This window comes from Aquarana catesbeiana, linkage group LG08 (assembly GCF_042186555.1).
Source record: "Aquarana catesbeiana isolate 2022-GZ linkage group LG08, ASM4218655v1, whole genome shotgun sequence".
Lineage (NCBI taxonomy): Eukaryota > Metazoa > Chordata > Amphibia > Anura > Ranidae > Aquarana > Aquarana catesbeiana.
In genome coordinates this window covers 49,257,512-49,278,634 of record NC_133331.1, presented here as the reverse complement: position 1 = coordinate 49,278,634, position 21,123 = coordinate 49,257,512, and the positions used below count along the sequence as shown (strand labels likewise).

At 43.6% G+C, this 21,123-nt stretch overlaps 1 protein-coding gene across 1 annotated transcript in view; it reads left to right on the top strand.

Annotated features, from left to right (window-relative positions):
• The window catches only part of LOC141105741 (pancreatic triacylglycerol lipase-like), a 51,657-nt gene extending 39,223 nt beyond the window's left edge, over positions 1–12,434 (top strand). The window contains exons 10-12 of the mRNA XM_073595822.1: positions 9,004–9,112; positions 10,009–10,176; positions 12,348–12,434. Coding sequence (XP_073451923.1) covers positions 9,004–9,112; positions 10,009–10,176; positions 12,348–12,411 — 341 coding nt within the window. The 3' untranslated portion in view covers positions 12,412–12,434. The remainder of the gene's footprint in view (positions 1–9,003; positions 9,113–10,008; positions 10,177–12,347) is intronic.
• Positions 12,435–21,123: the final 8,689 nt, after the last annotated feature.

Here is a 21,123-nt window from a genome sequence, read left to right as displayed (position 1 = left end):
CCCCTCACAGATACTCTAGTTGCATGCAGGAACGAGACCTGCTGCAAAATATTTTAGTAAAAATTGTAATTACACGCCCCTGTTAAACAGGGGCAGAAAAATTGGGCTTTAGGCACTGGTGCTTGTGCCATAACACTGCAACCCCTCACAGATACTCTAGTTTTAGGCACTGGTGGTGGTGCCTGGAACCAAAAATGTTCTTTGAAGCTATCAACATGAACATTGAGGAGGAATAGGATAGTCACTCAGCATAACAGGATAGTCACTCAGCATCAGCATAGGCAGTCTTCAAGGGATCTCACATTCATAAAAAATTAATCAGTTACATCAGCATCAGGTGCTTGGTAGCTGGTGATCCAAGACTGATTCATTTTTATGAAGGTGAGCTGATTACAAAGCCTCCAGCAGGACTGAATGTGTGTTCAGATAGAACGCTGGATGCAGGACAGGCCAGTAGCTCAATAGCTCATGCTGTACAAGCTCTGGTCAGTGATTCATCCTCAAGACCCAGTAACCCAGTGGATTCGGTTGGAAAGGTCTACAAGTCTGATCTTGCCCTAAGGTATTCCTGCACTATGTAAATCAGACGTTGGCGATGGTTGCTGGAACCGATCAGACCTTGGGGCTGCGAATTAAAAAATTGTCTGAATGCATCGGTCAGGCAGCCACCTTCTCCACCACTCCTTCTGTGACTGACCGAAGCCTCAGCAACACGTTGCCCAGGAGGACCAGGAAATTGCAACCTCCTAGGCTCCGGAAACGCATTGCACAAACTTTTCTACAAGGCCTCCCGAAGACGTTTCATCCTCTGCTCCCTCTGCGAAGGCTGAATAAGTTCCACAACCTTACCCTTGTAACGTGGATCAAGAAGGGTTGCCAGCCAGTACTGATCCCTCTACTTGATACGACGAATCCGAATGTCCTTTCGCAGGCTTTGCAGGATCAGGGAGGCCATGCAGCGTAGGTTTGCTGAGGCATTCAGTCCACAGTCCTCTGGATCACTAAAGACGACAGCCACCTCCTCCCAGCCACCTACAAGTCCATGGTTTTCTGGGGACTGAAAACAATCCCTTGAAGACTGCTGCTGATGCTGAGTGCTAGGCTCCACCTCCATGCTGACACAATCCTATTCCTCCTCTTCCTGTGTGATAGGCGGGCCTGCAGGAATACTGTCTGGATAAAGGGGGCCTTGAGAGGTAAGGAAGCCCTCCTCTTACTCCCTCTGTTCTGCCTCAAGTGCCCTGTCCATTATTCCACGCAGCGTGTGCTCCAACAGGAAGACAAGAGGGACAGTATCGCTGATGCATGCACTGTCACTGCTCACCAACCTCGTGGCCTCCTCAAATGGTGACAGGACAGTGCATGCATCCTTGATCATTAGCCACTGGTGTGGCGAAAAAAAGTCAAGCTCCCCTGACCCTGTCCTGGTGCCATACCCGCACAGGTACTCATTGATGACCCTCTGCTGCGTGTGCAGCTGCTGCAGCATTGCCAATGTTGAGTTCCACCTGGTGGGCATGTCACAGATGAGGCGGTTCTTGGGCAGGTTGCATTCCCTTTGAAGGTCAGCCAGCCGAGCACTGGTATTATATGACCGGCGAAAATGCCCACAGACTTTCCTGGCCTGCCTCAGGAGATCCTGTAAGCCCGGGTACCTGCACAAGAACCACTGCACCACCAAATTAAGGACGTAAGCCAAACAGGGAACATGGGTCAAGTGTCCATGTCGGAGGGCCTAGAGGAGGTTGGTGCCATTGTCGCAAACCGCCATTCCTGGCTGAAGCTGACGTGGCGTCAACCTTCTCTGAACCTGCCCCTGCAGAGCTGCCAGAATCTCTGCCCCAGTGTGGCTTCTGTCCCCTAAGCAGACTAATTCAAGCACCGCATGGCATCTTTTTGCCTGAGTGCTTGCATAGCCCCTAGAACGCCTACGGAGCACCGCTGGTTCCGAGGACAAATCTGCACAGGAAGAGGCCATAGAGGAAGAAGAAGAGGAGGGGGTGGAAGAGAGGTGTGGCAGAATCACCACTACCAGCATTTTGGAGGCGTGGTGGCGGAACAAGCTCCAACATTACTGCACCCTGTCCTGCATCCTTCCCAGCTGCCAGCAGGGTTATCCAGTGCACCATGAAAGAAAGTTAACGTCGCTGTCCATGCCTGCTGGACCATGAGTCAGCAGTAATATGCACCTTACCACTGACCACCCTGTCCAGCGAGGCAAGACATTGCCTTCCACATGCCGGTAGAGAGCCGGAATGGTCTTCCGAGAAAAAAATGGCGTTTGGGAACCTGCCGCTGAGGTACCGCACATTCCACAAATTCTCGAAAGGGGGCAGAGTCTACCAGCTGAAAAGGCAGCAGTTGGAGTGCTAGCAATTTAGCCAAGCTATCATTCAACCGCTGAGCATGTGCATGGCTGGGACCGAATTTCTTTTGACGGTTTAGCAACTGGGGTAGGGAAATTTGCCTGCTACAATCGGATTTAGGTGCACCGCTAGCAGATTGCCCGCAAGTGCTTGGGACACCTAATTCTACACCTTCATTCCCCTCAGTGCAGGTCTCTGAGAGGACTGAAGGTATAGTGGGGTTAGAGATCCCAGCTGATGAGGAGCAAGGAGAGGTCCGCTTTGTTCTTTGGTGTGGGTCTTTTAAGTACTGTTGCTAACGGACTGCATGGGAGCTCGACATATGTCTGGTCAAGCATGTGGTTCCAAAGCGGCTGCTGTTTTAGCCACACTTGATACGCTTCAGACATGTGTTGCAAACAGCAACGGTGCGATCTGCTGCACACATCTCAAAAAAGGCCCTCACCAAAAAACTTTTGAAAAAACGCACAGAGTCAGCAGCGCCCTGCACATGCGGAGCTCTGCGGTGTGATGCAGTTGGATATCTGTCCTTAAGCTGGCCCCTGGAGGGCATCCTGCCTCATTGGAGATGTGCCTCCTCCTCTCTTCTATCAGGCACCCACATAGAGTCAGTGACCTCATCATCCCCTCCCTCTTTGCCACTGGAGGAAACCTGGCAGTATGCTGCAGCTGGGGGAACATGATTGCCAGTTTCTTGTCCTTCTTGGGCACCCCCTCTCTCTGGGCTCACGTTACTGTCTTCATCCTCAACTTGGGTACCATTATCGGAGCCTTCAAATTGCTGCGCATCCTCCTGCAGCATGTACCCTACACTATGGTCGAACAGTTTTGGGGACTCCTCAGGACATGATGGTGGTTCTAGGGAAGGAGTGACTGATGCCATTGAGCCAATGGAATAGGCCACTTTGGCAGCTGCATTGGCAGCCAAACTTGTCTTAACCTGGGTGACAGAGGATGAGGAGGATGAGGACGGCTTTGTGATCCACTCTACCAACTCTTCTGCATGTTGTGGCTCAACATGGCCAGCTGTCGAAAAAAAGGACAAGCGTGCCCCACGGCCACATACTGAGGATGCACTGTGTCCATGACCAGCACTGTTGGCTGTAGACACAGAGCCTGCTTGCCCTCTTTTAGTGGCCTGTGAGCGTTTGCCTTTCTTTGGTGGCCTTCCAGACATGCTGTAAAATTGGATTAGCAAAACACCGCCTGAAGTTTACTAGAAAAATTACACCAGGAATGGCCTGCAGTCAGGTATAGGCTTGGCTAGATTAGAATGCAGTGGATATATATGTAGGAGACTGTATATATATCTTTATGCACTGCAGATCACTGAATCACCTGCCTGGCCTGCCTGCCTGAAAGTGTCTTTGAATACGTACACCAGGAATGGCCTATAGTCAGGTTGACTTTCTACAACTTTCTCCTATCTCCCGACTGCATCTCTGGATCTCAGCCACAGTGATCTTTGGGTTTTTCTTTACCTCTCTCACCAAGGCTCTTCTCTCCCGATAGCTCAGTTTGGCCGGACGGCCAGCTCTAGGAAGGGTTCTGGTCATCCCAAACGTCTTCCATTTAAGGATTATGGAGGCCACTGTGCTCTTAGGAACCTTAAGTGCAGTCTGACTGTATATATATAAATATATATATATATATATATATATATATATATATATATATATATATATATATATATATATATATATATTAAATACACTGCAGCTAACTGAATCAACTGCCTGCCTGAAGTATATTAGAAACAGTACAGCAGGAACGGTCTGCAGTGAGATCTAGCTGAACTGTAAGCAGTGGATATATATATATATATATATATATATATATATATATATATATATATATATATATATATATTTATATATTTATACCAGTCTGACTGTATATATATATATATATATATATATATATATATATATATATATATATATAAAATACACTGCAGCTAACTGAATCAACTGCCTGTCTGAAGTATAGATCTAGTTAAACTGGATACAGTGTATATATATATATATATATATATATATATATATATATATATATATATATATATATACTGTATATATACAAAGCCGGGATGTATATATATATATACTAAATACACTGCAACTAACTGAATCAACTGCCTGCCTGAAGTATATTAGAAACAGTGCAGCAGGAACGGTCTGCAGTGAGATCTAGCTAACTGAATAAACTGCCTGCTCAAAGTAAATGAAATTACACTCTCTCTCTCTCTCTCTCTATCTCCGCCAACAACACACTTAAACAAGGCCGACGTGCAGGCGGCCTTATATAGTGTGGGGGGTGGACTTAACCTCCTGAGCCATAATTGGCCAAAGGCACCCTGCCTTTGGCCAATTATGGCTCTCTTTGCTGAAAGCGCTGAGATTGGCCAAAGCATGCGGGTCATAGTGCATGCTTGGCCAATCATCAGACAGCAAGGCACAATGCATTATGGGGCGTGACGCGTCGCTCAAATTTGGCGAGAACGCCCTATAATGTTCAATCTTCGTTGAACGATCGAACAGCCGTTGTTTGAGTCAAACTCATGTTCGACTCGAACTCGAAGCTCATCCCTAATAGTAATGTCCGGCGGAAAATCTCCAGAATAGAGACCCGTTGGATTTATGACCTCAAGAGTACTTCACCATTTGGAATGAATATAGAGTGGGATGTTAACTGCTTTATAAATAATGGTTGTAGAATTTTGGAGTTTTTTGTATTATCTTTATCATTTAAATTTTTATTTATTTATATGATATAACAACAAAAATATTTTTTTATATTTTTTATTTGCAGTACATTGACTATTGATATATATATATATATATATATATATATATATATATATATATATATATATATATGTAACGCAGGGGTTTTTGCCACCTAAGTTACTATGTAAATAATATGATATTCTTTAAAGCGGGGTTCCCATTTATAAAAAAAAAAATTCAAAGTCAGCAGCTACAAATACTGCAGCTGCTGACTTTTAATCGGACACTTACCTGTCCCAGGGTCCAGCAATGCAGGGGATGGAAGCCCCGCTCGTCCCCCCCTCCACTCGGCGGTGCTGGCATTTCAACTGTGGGCACCTGGCTGTGGCTTTGCGTGCCGTCACTGGCCCCACTATCATCTGGGACCGGTCACGTGTCCCAGATGATTGACAAGAAGGAGGGTGGAGAGGCACAGAAGGAAGCAGACTACGAGAGACCCCCTAGCAACAGGCATTTAGATGTGAGTAAAAAAGAACATTACTTTTTTTTTGGTGTGGAACTCCACTTTAAGTGAGAGTTTGGCTCGCTCCAGTGTCCTTTCTATTTAATGCTATTAAGACTTTAGTTTTATTAAAGCCACGCTCCAAAGCATTGTGGGAGATGTAGTGAATGAGGAAGTGACTCATGTGCGTAAACTCAGTCTGTGAACTACTGACCCACAATGCCCAGTTCACCGACCCACAATGCCAAGTCCCAGAACAGCCTGCTGGGTAAGCAGATAAAAGAGACAGGCATGGCCTCTTGGGATGCCATTCAAAGCCTGCCTGCAGGGAGGTCTGTGTGTGTGACTGACAGACTGCGGCCTGGAAGGTGTGGAGCGGAATCGTTTGGCCTCTGAGGAGCTCAAGAGCACAGTCCGCTGGACCAGCGTGCGGATGGACTGGAGGATCCAAGATTTCTAGAGGTTTCCTGCATTACAGTCACCGGACATCAGAAGGAGCGGTGCGGTGTGACGGCGCCAGCTTGGATCGGGACTGAGATATCAGGAAAGGAGCCTTGCAAGCATCGGGACCTGTGTGGTGAGCGGACACTTGCCCAAATCAGTAGAGTGCACTGTTATTGTGTGATTTGGTTACAGACTGCTGGTGAGACCTGTACTCCCACAGAAGTGATCTCACTTATTCACAGGCCGCATGCAGTGAAACATTGACACTTGTTTCTCTATGCTATAAAGTCTGTGCAGAATTACACTCACTGCTAAGAAGGATGTGATATAAGGGCTTTATATTTACAAGTACTCAATTATCAGCACCTCTTTATTCTACAGTTTGTTCTCTACTTGTTTCCCCCATTTGGATTTACAAATACTGCAGTCTTATACCATTACGCTAGAGAAGATTCTGAAGACAAAGAACTTTTATCACATTTACTCTACAGTTGGAACATTGCATTATCATCTAGATGGACCCCTTGAGCACAGGATATATTTATTGTGTTGTATTACTGTGTGTTCATAACAGTTATTGCAGACTGGGTGTGCATGCTTGGAGGTCGGTGGTAAGGCACTCAATACAAGTATTTGAGGATACTGAGTGTCTGTCTTACTGTGCGCCTGTCTGCATGTACATCCTTATGGTGGTCATTGAATTTTGAAGTTTCATGTACACATTGGCTGTTATCTATTGTCATCCTTTATTCCTAAAGCGGAGTTCCACCCTAAAGTGGAACTTCCGCTCATCGGATTCCTCCCCCCCTCCGGTGTCACAATTGGCACCTTTCAGGGGGGAGGGGGGTGCAGATACCTGTATAATACAGGTATCTGCACCCACTTCCGGGTATAGCTAGCCGCAGCTAGCCGCAGACTCCCCGCCCACCCCCGTTGTGTTGTGGGAAATACACAGTTCCCACAACACAACGGGGACCAGTGTAGACGCGCAGCGCGACTCGCGCATGCGCAGTAGGGAATCGGGCAGTGAAGCCGCAACGTTTTACTTCCCGATTCCCTCAGTGAGAATGGCGGCGGCAGCACCCGAGGATCGAGGGACGGCTCGGTCTTGGGTGCCGACATCGCTGGCCCCCGGGACAGGTAAGTGTCCTTATTTTAAAAGTCAGCAGCTGCAGTATTTGCAGCTGCTGACATCTACATTTTTTTTTTTTTAGTGAAACTCCGCTTAAGTTACCACAGTGTTTATTGTGCTAAGTATTTTCTCAGTAAACTTCTTAAGTGGCTAATTGACAACTTGTGTGAGACTCCATCTCTTACTACAGCTGGCAAAGTGACGAGTTCCAAGGCTACGGTAAATATACTATATAGTGTACCATTGCTGTGTTTCTCTTTACCGCTGGGTCTCACGCTAACATTATCACACAGGTGTGCAAGAGGGGTTGTTCTTGGGGTTGATAGGCAGAGTACAGGCTGTTCTTGGGGTTGATAGGCAGAGTACAGGATTAAACATTCATCAGCAGCTCCTACGGGGGTCAGTGCTACGTATATTTTTTTACTGTTTATCCTCTTTTCTCTTGATGAAATTTAATGTTATGAATTTCTATGAATCTAAATGCATCAGTGTAGGTTGTTTAAATATTGTATATATCATGTCCACTAGATGGCGTGTTCACTTTACCTGCCCTTTTTTAAACTTTTCATTAGTGGATTTCTATGTGACTGTTGATTCGGTCCAAAGAGCAGTTAAATACAACCTTTGCAATGATTTGGCTTCTTTTTATAAAGGAGAGAACTTTTTTATAGTAACTTATTACCTATGCGATTTGAGAGCCGCAGGATTGGCTTATAACTTTTTCCGGTCTGTGGAACGCATAGTGAACCGCATGAGACCTGACTGACAGTTTCCGGTGGGTCACTTCCGATGAGACTAGCATATTAGACGTGCTTGCATTCAGCCGTCACACCTCTGAAGACGTATTATGATTACGAAATGTAAGGCGGTACCGGACGACGTAAGCACGCCTCCATCTATGGATTATTCATAAGAGTTATGCCTGTTGTTTATCTACAAAAATGTGAGTTTATCATTTTACCTTTTAATAAAGCAGTGTTTTTTTTAAACAACATTACACTATTGTGGTGCCCTTACATTTTTAAGGGAAAAATACATATACATCCCCTTACCTGGAGAAAGTGCTTCCTTGCGCTGGGATCGTGTCTTCCGTAACTGGCAAGAGCTGAAGTGATGCTGTTACAGATGTCTAGATAATCATTTATCTCCTTTCTTATTATACGCATTCCCTGACTCTTTATAATCTGAGAGTCAACTTTTTCTAGTAAGCGGGATTGCCTCTACACACTGGTGGTGACAAGTGCATTCAATACCTTTTCACATTGCTGGTGCTGGGACTTTTCACCAACTTATCATCTATCGCTGGTGGTGATTTATGTCAGGACTGTTCATTACAGAGTTTTTTATTGCAATTTTCTTAATAATTGGCGCTGCACCTTTTATATATATCTATTTTAGTGGTTCTATGATCAAACCTTTAGTGCTGGCTGCCGCGGGTTTGATATCTGGCTTATATTTAGCCAAAGCAGATACTATTTGTGTTTTTTTATGGAACTTGTAGTTTGTATTAGATCCATTGAAATTCCAGATTTCTGGACTACATGTCCCATGATCCCCTGCTTTCAGTATTGGCCTCTCTCTCTCTCTCTCTCTCTGCAGTAAGGAAATTATGTCACAATCCCCAGGCTGAGCACTAGAGGGAATAAAGCTCAATGCAATCTTTGTTAAAGAATAATGGCAAAAGCGATATTGCCAGCACTTAGCTACATGTGTATTATATTATAATATATTTGTATTATATTATATATTTTTTTTTATTATATTCTGTCTGTTTGTTCTGCTGTACACTATCTTGCAGTAATTTCAGTTGAATTAATGTCATTCCCATAGGCTGGCGTTACAAGGTGAGCGTGCAGACCACCGGAGCTAGCGTGACGGGATACTTTCAGGTTTCTCTCTTTGGCCCCAATGGAAACACTCGTCAGTATCAGGTCTACAAGTAAGTACACATTTGGCACAGACATTTGACAATGAATTTAAAGCTGAACTCCAGCCTTCCCTTTCAGTCTTGCACAGTTGTACAGGCTCCTCTCCTGTCTTGAAATTGCTTACTTTGATTTCACTGCATCATCTAGCTCAGGTGTATCAAACTGGCATCCCTCCATGAGGCATTGCAAGGCTGACAGTTACAAGCATGACTCCCACAGGCAGAGGCATGATGGGGCCTGTAGTTTCGCAACAGCTGGAGGGCCACCAGTTTGAGACCCCCGAATTATCTAGCTCTTTCTCCCTAGCCTTAGGGGTCTATGTATAAAGCAGCAAATGTGACTTTCACCAAACTAATGGAGATGCAATCTCCATACCTCCCAACTTTTGAGATGGGAACGAGGGACAACTATTACATACCTCCCAACTGTCCCTGATTTTGAGGGACTTTCTTCCAATTTCTAAATTGCTGCAATTGTAAAATCTAAAAGCCAATATAAAGATATAGTGGTGGTAAAAAAAGCAAGTGTATATATATATATATGTATATGTATATATGTATATCTCTGCCTAACTGCTATGTGTCAGTCCCCACTGCCTACAGCCTGTCAAAGTCTATGGTAGGCTGTGGCTGGACTGGGCTGAATGCTGTATTGAGTGGTACCTGCCTTTATGGCCTTATGGATGCATGGATTGTAGGGCTTCTGTCTTTTGTGCATTCATCCCTGACTGCATAGGGCTCTCAGCAAACAACCTCTATTGATCATGGATGCATATGTGTGGGGGTTGGGCGTTAAAGTTCACCTTTCTTGCCATTGCATACTGTATATGCGTTACCATGTTGCCAAGACGTTACTATTCAGCAACTGACCTAAAACAGACAGCTCATCTTTCTTTTATTATCCATAGGGGAAGCATTAGCTCATCCAATACCTACTCAGGTTTCATTGACGTGGAGATGGATCCGGGAGCTCTGAACAGAGTAAAGTTTGTCTGGAACAACAATGTTGTTAATCCTCTATTTCCCACAATTGGAGCCTCCTCTATAACGGTACTGGATGGCAGAAATGGCAAATCGTGAGTATGATGGACTGTAGAGATACAGACCTATACAATCTATACCTATACCTCTAGAGCTATACAATCTATACAATACATACATATACAACTAGAGCTATACAATCTATAACTATACAATTAGAGCTATAAAATCTATACAATCTATACCTATACAACTAGAGCAATACAATCTATACCTATACAACTACAGCTATACAATCTGTACAATCTATACCTATACAACTAGAGCAATACAATCTATACGATCTATACCTATACAACTAGAGCTATACAATCTATACCTATACAACTAGAGCTATACAATCTATACCTATACAACTAGAGCTATACAATCTAAACCTATACAACTAGAGCTATACAATCTATACCTATACAACTAGAGCTATACAATCTATACCTATACAACTAGAGCTATACAATCTATACAATACATACCTATACAACAACTAGAGCTATACAATCTATACCTATACAACGAGAGCTATACAATCTATACAACATATACCTATACAACTAGACCTATACAACCTATACCTACTTATACAACCAGACCTATACAACTAGACCTATTCAACCAAATACAACCTATACGTATACAACCAGCCCCACTGTATACAACCTATACTTCTTTTAACTGTACAATTAGAGCTATACAACCTATACCAACACAACCACATCTATACAACCTATGCTTATACACATAGACCTATACAACCTATACTTTTTCAACCAGACCTATACAACATGCACAACTAGATCTATAAGTATACAACCTATACCTATACAGCCTATACATATACGACCTAATTTATACAAGCTATACCTATGCAACTCGACCTATACAACTAGACCTAAAAAAATCTATAACCATTTAACCAGATTTATACAAAATATAACTATACAACTAGACCTATACTACCAAAAATATACAACATATACCTATACAACTAGGCCTATACAACATATACCTATACATCCAGACCTATACCTATACAACTAGACCTAAAAAATCTATACCCATATAAACAGACCTATACAACATATACATATACAACTAGGCCTATACAACCTATACCTATACATCCAGACCTATACAACTAGATTTATACAACCAGACCTATACAACCTCTATACCTATATAACCAGGCATATACAACCTCTAAAACAAGCTGATTTATAATAACACACACCACACAGGGCAGCTGCACATAGCAACTAATTGGATTGAATAATAAAAATTAAACAAGGAATCTGCAGGCCTCTTGAACCCATTGGGAAAGAGAGCCCTGACTGATGGGGGCATAACCAGGGCGGAGTATGGTGACTAGGGGTCACTGTGGATTGGTGGGGGGACGGGATGGGGTTGGGCCTGAGCTCACTAAGGTGATTGCCCCAGGGGATTCTGGGCCTTTTGGTGAAGAAGAGTGGTAAGAGCTGCCCACCCTCCCGCCCTATTTATGGTTGGTACGTCACATCTTGCTGCGGTTTTTGGTGACCTTGCCAGCAAAACACGGCGGTAAGAGGTGCTCCCTTCATGCTAATTGGGAGATAGACGGCAGTCCGGCACTTATGGCAAGGACAGGCCCCTCAGTTATCTCCCTTTTCACCAGTCGGAATTGAGTGCTCACAGTGCTACTGTGACTGGCACTGTGGAATGTTTAACTGTTATGTTTAAGTTGTTAAAGAGTTCAATTTAATAAAGCTGTGGCCTTGCCCTTTCCAACATGAATGGTGGTAAGTGGTCTTTATTGGATGGGAAGAAGGGGTAAGGTCTAAGTTTGGATGGATCATGGTATGGACCTGGGTTTATTGCACTTCAGCAGTCATGCTTTATTCTCTTTCTCGACTATTGGCTGCAAACCAAAACCAATATTCGGTCAAAATCTCCATTTTAAATGCTGAAACAAAAATTAGTCAATCTGTCTACAGATATTCCTGAGCTGTGGAAACCCTTCAAATGGAATATAATCTGAATTGTTGGTGTTTATCTGGTTGTCTTTACCTTTGGTGTACAGATGCATATAAATCTTGAAAAATTTGGTTTGTAGAGCACATATTGTAGATGGTTTGTTGGTTCAGTGAGGATTCTGGGAGATGGCATGCTGTCATACACCTCATATACTCCATTATAATAAAAAAAAATATTAAAGCTTTCTTTTGCTTTCCAGGTACCGTTTCTGTGGCAGTGGAACAGTGAGAGAAGAGGTCCTCCAGACTCTGAACCCCTGTTAAAATATAATTTGTTTCTACAATAAAGATTTGTTCTGCAAACTGTCTCTGTTCTCAAAACCACAACAAAGCCTCAGCGCTTGCTGTATGCCACAACCAACGGTCGGTGCACATGCACTCACTGCCCAGAGCGATGCTGCTCTCCTCAAGTGAGGAAACTTGACATACGCTGCAGAAATATACAGGTGGCTGCAAACCTCAGTGTTCAGTGAAAAAAATACTTCTCTTTTATTGTTTCCTGTCATTGCAGCTTATATACTATCAGCCGGACATTTAGTTATCAGATAAGGCTGGGTATGCAAACCACAAAACAAGCACAAAACATATATATATTGTGACAAAGTATAGGCTTTAGCTAGCCCGTGTCCATATAAGGGAGTAGCAGCCAATCATATCTTGCTTCCAAAATGTTGGTGTTATCTCTTGAGTGTATTATGGGATGCAGGTGCGAACTTCTTTTAACTCTTGCAGTTCAGTTCCACAGTAAGGGAGGGATGAGCTGTGCAGATATCTACTGAATAGGTTTTAAGGCTGATAAGCAGAAGCTGATATATGTCAGGCATATAAAGCATGTACTTATATATATTGGAATAGACATTTCATCATGATATTCCAACTTTAGTTCTGTTTTAGTTCTGTTTGGGACAGAACACCAACCACATCCATTACATTACCATCACCATTTTTATTAATAAAAACAAAAAAAAAAACATGCTCACAAACATGAGAAGATACAAGCTTATCAAATCACAACTCCAGCATAGGTGATGTCCAAAAACGATGTGGTTGGAACGCTGTAGTTGTGATTTGAAAAAAGCTTGTATCTTCTTGCATTTGTAAGTATATTCTTGGGTGTTTTTATTAAAAAGACCCCAAAAAAATGGTGTTGGTGATAATGCACCAGGTGTTTGTGCCCTCCTGTGTCGTTCTGCAGTGTATGTGTCTGTTCTCAGTGAAAAGAGCAAACAATGTCTATCAATAAGACTGCTTTCACACTGGCAGCTGAGGGTAGGGCGGTAAATACAGGAAGCTGAGCTGCAGTTTTACTGTCCCGCCAACTCACAATAAAGGCTAAGCAACACCCAGAGGAGGTGTTCGCATATTGCGGCTGTGATGCTTTGCTTTCTCCACAGCAAATTTAACTCAACATGCCAAGTTCACAGGCAACACTGTCTGTTAAACCTGGACATTCAATTCAAGGGGCCCTTGCTGCAACTGTCAAAAACACTTAACGTACAGTTGTGGCATATTAGCCCAATTCTAGAAAATAAAGAATGCCTGACAGCGGCTGCTTAGTAATGCTTTGAAAAGCAATCCACTGGGAATCGCTTTTCAGAGTATTGGCTAGTGTGAACCTACGCTAAAGCTCACTTTTAACCCCTCAAATTTTATATTACTTGGAAATGTGCATAGCTCTTCTTTCCCCAGTTAGTGTACTAGCAGCTAGGCACAGTCGCAGTCACCTTCTGACTCATTAAACAGTCTAAGGGTATGCTTTTTCTGATGCTTTATTAAACTTGAACTTGGATAGGTGCAGGGTAACTGTGAGATACTCCTGTAGGACAAAATGTCACAACTTGTGGACACCTCTCACTTCCTCAAACTTCCTAGCACAGTTCTTGCAGCAACAAATGATGAACTGAGCTGCACAGGGACACCATAAGGAATGTCCACTTTTAAGTATAGGCTGATACTGATTCCAGAGTAATAGCAGCAGCACACAGTCACTGCTCCAGGTCTCAAACAATTTATGCACTCCCCAACCACCTACTGGGCACCCACTCCCAGGGATTGGCTGGGATCACATACATATTCAAGTTGCCTATTTGACTCTCCCAGCCCACTAGATTCCAGAACTCACCAGAAGGCAGGGAGAAGCGATCAAACCTGCAACCAATGAGACACAGAGCAGCCCAAAATAATCACAAGCTTCTCAACTGATTACAGAAGAGCTACAGGACTAAATTTAGCTAGCCTAGCTAGCAGTATAACTAGGAGGGTGCTACATGTGAATAACTTCTATATAATTTACTGCACAAAACCATAAACACAGTCCTAATAAGCTATTACAGTATTGTGGGGCTAATTCTTCTACCAGCCAAGCCATCCGAAAAAAGCCTTTTTTTTAGCTGATATCAATGAAATGAAAGTAGATTGGGGTGCTGCTGTTGCTGTCTGTAATTCCTTAGTCAAAAATACGTTTCCTAATTAGGCTGACTGAAATTTCCCTTAAAAACTTGCTGGTTCTGAAACACCACATAAAGGTGTAATGCATCTCCACAACTGTTATTGAAAAAAGTGTGTATTTTCCATATTGCCCTCAAAGTAGCATTTAAAGGACCCTGTTTAAAGCGGAGTTCCACTTAAAAAAAAAAAGAAAAGTCAGCAGCTACAAATACTGCATCTGCTGACTTTTATTAATTGGACACTTACCTGTCCCAGGGTCCAGCGATGCGGGGGAATGAAGCCCCACTCGTCTCCCCCTCCTCTCTGCGACGCCGGCATAGTCACTGTGGGCGGCCGGCTGTGGCTTCACAGCCGTGCATGCACTGCACATGCGCGAGCCGCTCGGCACGGCGTGACTGGTCGGGCAATCATCTGGGACCTGTGACGTGTCCCAGATGATTGGCGAGAGGGAGGGGGCGGTGATCCCCCTTGCGGTGCACCGGGAGGAAGTGGGAGCTAGGACCCCCCCAAAAAAAAATTAGATGCCAAATGTGGCATGTCAGGGGGTCACCTTCCCTTAAAGCAGAAGTTCCATTTTTGGGTGGAACTCCGCTTTAAGCTATTCAGTATTTTTATAAACTTTTTTTACATTGGTACACATCTCCCATGATGGTGCCTGGTTTTCCATTCTTTACTTAATAACAATTAGCCCTAAAAGTGGCCACAATTGACAAACAAGGTTCGTCACCTAAATGGGATTCAATGCTAAATTTATGTTTCTCGAATTTAAAACTGGATTCGCTGAACTCCACAAAAATAAAACCTGGTTAATTCACTCATCCCTGCACAGCATAGAGAGGGCATCAATAAGCAGTATGTAATGTACAGCCCGGCAGGGTGTAAATTATGTCATGTACAGTTCAGCAGACAGAGCGCCGGGGTCAGAAGTATGTTACATCTCACATGATGGTGCATGGAAAATTCTCCAGCATTAGTGGTCAGTTGGAAGAAGATGACTTTAGTGGTCAATGGGAGGAGAAAATGTCTCTATGTTGGTGGTCATTGGGTGGAAGAATGCCCCAGTGTTGATGTCAAAGGGTGAAAAATGCCCCATCATTGGTTTCAGTGAGAGTAAACTATGCCTGATCTTTGGCGCCGGTGGCAAATTATACAGGCACCTTTGGGCATGAGATCACTTCTCGCAACAGTGTTGGCCTAGATCCAGTGCTTTAATCTGCAATGCTGCAGCACCTGCTGTCACTCTCCACAATATTCTGTTGGGCAGTCTGTGGGCATACATAGATATGGGAGGAATACTTGAAAGCTATGCAACTAGTTGCTATTGGATAAAGCATTTTGCGCTATAACATTGCTATTGACACTATGATAATATATCAACCAATAATTGATTGTTCCTTTTGACAAACTGTCACACTGCTGGGAAGTAAGCCCAGCAATCCCACAGACAAAGCTCATGCCCCCTGCTTACTTTGAGACCACTAACCTTTTTCTATAAGAGGGTGAGTTTATTAGAAGTAACCAAAAGCAACCAATTAGAATAAAGTCGCTCCAGTATTAAATGAATATTTAGTTATTTTGAACCCCTTCTCCTGATAGTAGTGTAGCACCCTTCCAGATAGGCTGCTAAGTTAGGTTAGGCAAGTTTAGTTCTATGGCTCTCCTGTAATCAGCAGAGCAGCATGTGATTTCTTTGGGCTGCTCTGGGCTCTGCAGGCTGCAGGTTTGATTGCTTCCTCCTAGCTTCTGAAAATTTCCAGAATGTAGTGGGAGGGAGAGTCAAATAAGCAGCCTGAATATTTATGCAGCTTCAGCCAATCCCTGCTCAGACGGTGGTTGTGGAGTGCATAAATAGAGCCTCAGAGAACAGGGTTCTTTTCCCTGGAGGAGAGGTTCCTAGCCAGAAGGGCTGCTGCCTTTCCAGGCAGTCCAGCTGAAGGTTCTGCTAGAATTATCGAGGTCCCAGCTGTGCATAGCGGGGTGGGGGGGGGGGGTGGGGGGCTATTCTGTTGCAATTTCTTTGGGTGCTGAAAGAGGGATTTCACTGAGAATCCGGTCTGGAGGCTTCACTGAGGAGATTGTCTGCCTGAGTCTGGAGGGAGACATCCAAGTCCCAGGGACACTGTAAGTACAGACCTGAGAGAGGGATCACAGTGACTGTTGTTGCTGTTTACCCCTGGTGCACTGGTATCAAAAATTGCTTATGGTGTCTCAGTGCTGTCCACCTCATGTCCTACTGCTTAAGGGACTGTTCAACTTCCTTAAGCACCATCCAAGTTACTATGCAATAAACTTTAAAAAGGCAACCCGTAGACTGTTTATTGAGCCAGAGGAGTGAATGTTGCTAATTGCCTGGCTGCCAAATGGACACAAAAAGGAAAAGAACCCAGAACACAAATCAGCGGCCCTTTCGGGGGTAAGCGCCAGAGCAGTATACTTTACATTCAGATAGGTCATCTTTATGGTGTGTAAAGAAAACCACACAATTGTCATTACTTGTGAAGTAAAAACTTCTACTGGAAACTTTTTTCTGAATAAAATGAACTTCAGAAACTGTCAAATCATAATTCAGATGATGGTCTCACATTAATAGCAGTGGCAATAGCAGCCATTTACTCTGCATGGAAGACCAGTAAGTTTCCCTTCTAGTTTCAATTTCCTAGAGGACGATACACACGGTCACACAAAGTTGTCGGAAAATCCGATTCTGAACGCTTTGACATAAAACATGTACATCGGGACTATAAACCAGGCAGTAGCCAATAGCTTTTGTCTCTTAATTCATTCTGAGCATGCGTGGCACATTGTGCGTCGGATTTGTGTACACACGATCGAAATTTCCAACAACGGATTTTGTTGTCGGAAAATTTTATAGCAAGCTCTCAAACTTTGTGTGTTGGAAATTCCGATGGAAAATGTGTGATGGAGCCCACACACGGTCGGAATTTCTGACAACAAGGTCCTATCACACATTTTCCGTCAGAAAATCCGACCGTGTGTACGGGGCATTAGAAGGATATTGGCTAACGATGCTGTATTTCCTTGTGATGGGGAACTCTAAACATGAACTTCAAGGCAACTTCTCATCTTCGATCACCATACCACAGGACCATCTTAAGAAATGAGAAGCCCAGGCAAATATCCTATAAGTGGAGCAACCAGTTAAAAGACCACCAGACCCAGGGGCGTAACTAGAAATCACAGGGCTTCATAGCAAAATATTGTATGGGCCCCCCCCACACAAAAAAAAAAAAAACGAATTTACCAAAAATACGTAGAAGAATACATATTGGCCTAAACTGAGAAAAAAAAATGTTTTTTATATATTTTTCGGGGATATTTATTATAGCAAAATGTAAAAAATATTACGTGTTTTTCAAAATTGGCACTATTTTTTTGTTTATAGCGCAAAAAATACAAATCGCAGAGGTGATCAAATACCAACAAAAAAAAGCTCTATTTGTGGGGAAAAAAGGATGTCAATTTTGTTTGGGATCCACGTCGCACGACCGCGCAATTGTCAGTTAAAGCGACGCAGTGCCGAATTGCAAAAAGTGCTTGGGTCAGGAAGGGGGTAAATCCTTCCGGGGCTGAAGTGGTTAATACAGCAGTTACTCTGACCAGTGCAGGACATTTACCCCCCCTCCCCCTGCCATGCTGCATATTAGAAAAATCAGACAGTCACATCACAGACAGTTCATAATCTTCAGACTGCAGTCCGGCTGTATGGCATCATCTTAATTTAGCTTGTGCTTGCTTGCTTACTTACCTGGGAAAAAATGTGAATCTGGATTCTGTCTCTCTGTGTCTGCAATAAAGTGGGTCACGGACAGTGCATTGAGGTTCCTCCTCGGTGGCGCTGCCTGGCTCCTCTTCTTTGCGGGCTGCAGTACAGTAGCTTGCGACGCTCCTCCCATCGCGCCTCTGGCCAAATGACGCCGCTGGGAAGGGGATGGCGCTGCTGTTCTGTCTAACGTGCAGGACAGGAGCTTGCCGATGCCGAACCCCGAGCCACTTGGGAGCAGGCCCCGGCTGAGGGCCCCATAGTGACCGCGGGCCCCATAGCGACCGCGTGGGTCGCTATGGCTGTAGCTCCGCCACTGACCAGACCCCTTTCACAATCCCATGTGTCTCTTGGGAATTACAGTGCAAAGGGTCCATACTGTAAGCTCCACAATATGGCTTACTTCCTGGACTTCAAATCCCATGATCCTCAGCTATCTGCATAGGATTCCATAGGCTATTTTGGCTATAGTTCTCTCTCTGCTGACTGGGGGTGTGTAGAATAATTATATTAATTTGGCTTTATAATCAAGATCTGTAAGTATGCAGTCTGAGTTCCCTTTTATGCTTTGACATTGAAAAAGCTCACTCAGCTCAGCATAAGACGAATCTTGAAATAGCTAGGTTGTGTGCTTGTCATTTTTGTACCAGTTGTTCTCCGTGTACAGAGTTAATGACTAAAGGTCAGTAGGTCAGTGGTTTCACAGATAAGAATATACTCAGAGTATCTTTCATAGACTTTATTGTAAAGATCTTTTTAAAAGTAAAAACATATAATATCTATAATATAGTTAGTTATTTCATATAGTTATTTAATTAGTTAGTTAGATTGAGTTTGTGTGAAGTAATATATATATTTATATGTATCCAATTATAGTTTAATATGCATTTGTAAGGTTTGGTACAGAATTGCATTTCTGTAGCTTAAAGTATATCCATTACAAGAATTCGGCCATTTGGAAAGGTCATTCACCTTGAGTTTTTTATAAGAATCTGCTGTGTGTTACTGACAATCAAAGAAGCTTAAGAGATGTGTCAGCTGTTGGCAAAGAGAATATTTAGAATAATCACGAATATGATCATTTCATATTTAGTTCTAGCTATATATGGTTATGGCTGTAGCTTGCTGACTAGTAGATTTGGAACTGTATAAAAACCAGTGTGACACTAGGCTAGACACACACTTCACTACACAACACGACACAACACAACACATGTCCTTCACTCACACACAGAAGGACTTCACTACTTTTTCACACACACAAGGAAGGACACACGCATTCTTACTCTACAGAAGACATTTTGTTTACATTAGGCCTATACACAGCCTATCTCACAAATAGCTGCTAGAGCAGACATCTCTCTGACATAGAGAAGCACAAACGGAGCTGAAACATCTCTTGAACTTTCTTGATACAAGTTTTTGTTCCTATTATCTTTTGTTTTACTACATCAAGCTGTAAGAGGAATTTAACTTTGTATATATTTTCAAGTTGTTGCCAAGTGTGACCAAATAAATTCACACTTTGTTTAAAGACAGTCTGGCTACTGAACTTTTGAACAAAACGCCTAAGACACTGTTGACATAACACGTGTCTGTGAGAAGAGAAGGTTTTTACACTCTCTCTACATTTTTACAGGGTGATAATGCAACACAACATTCAGCATAATAGTAGAAACTTAAAAGAGAAGTATGTTTTTTTTTTGCTAATCATACCTACCTCGGTGGATGGAGCATCAGACCGATGCTGCAGCTGTCCCCCGGCGTCTCTGCACTGAGAACCGAGCCACCGAACACCGCCGATGGCTCGGTTCTCACTCCTCCCCGAGCAGAGCGAAGCTGACTGTCAGAATCGCTCCTGGTCTGCTTCTCCACGCTCATTGGAGCGATGAGCTGTGAAGAGGTGGGGAGAGGTCGTCTCAGCGGCTCGCTGAGCCGCTGAGACTGCCATCAGTCAAGGCAGCTGGCGGATCCAGACTTGGGAAGTCGGGAGGACGCGCTACCTCGACTGATGGCGGTGACATCAGCGGAGAGCAGACTTCAGACTGCTTTCAGCTGAAAACGGTTCACAGAAGTGCAAAACAAATTGCACTCCTGTCACCCTTAGGAGAAGCCCAGCCTAAAAAGCTCAGGCTGGACTTCTCCTTAAAAGTAAACTGATTGTAAAGAGGGAAATGTCTCCTTCTTCGTGTTTCTGTAGTGCAGCACCTGGCTACGCATATTTCCTTGTGGTGGAGAACTCTAAACATGAACTACACAGCAACTTCTCATCTTTAGTCACCACACCACCCAGGGTCAATTTAAGAAATAAGAGGCCCAGGCCACCATTTATAAGGACCACCAGACCCATAACAATCCCAGGATCATAGCCTACTGTCTACTACCACATAGGCTCTACTACCACGTAGTACACCAGACAACTGCACTATACACTCCTGAACAAAATGGTGTAGCAAAAAGGAAAAATCGCACTCTTATAGAAATGGCCAGATGCATGTTGTCGGATGCCAACCTACCTCACAAGTACTGGGGAGAAGCAGTCATGAGCCAAAAAAAGTACCCCATTTGAAATGTGGCATGGTTCAAAGCCTAGCATAGGGCACATCAGAGTGTTTGGATCTAAAGCATATGCCTATATTCCAAGTGCGAAGCGATCCAAGCTGGAGAACAGAGCCATAGAGGGCACTCTAGTAGGCTACAGCAAGCAAACTAATAATAAAAAAACGAAGGATTCGCCCCGGGACTTT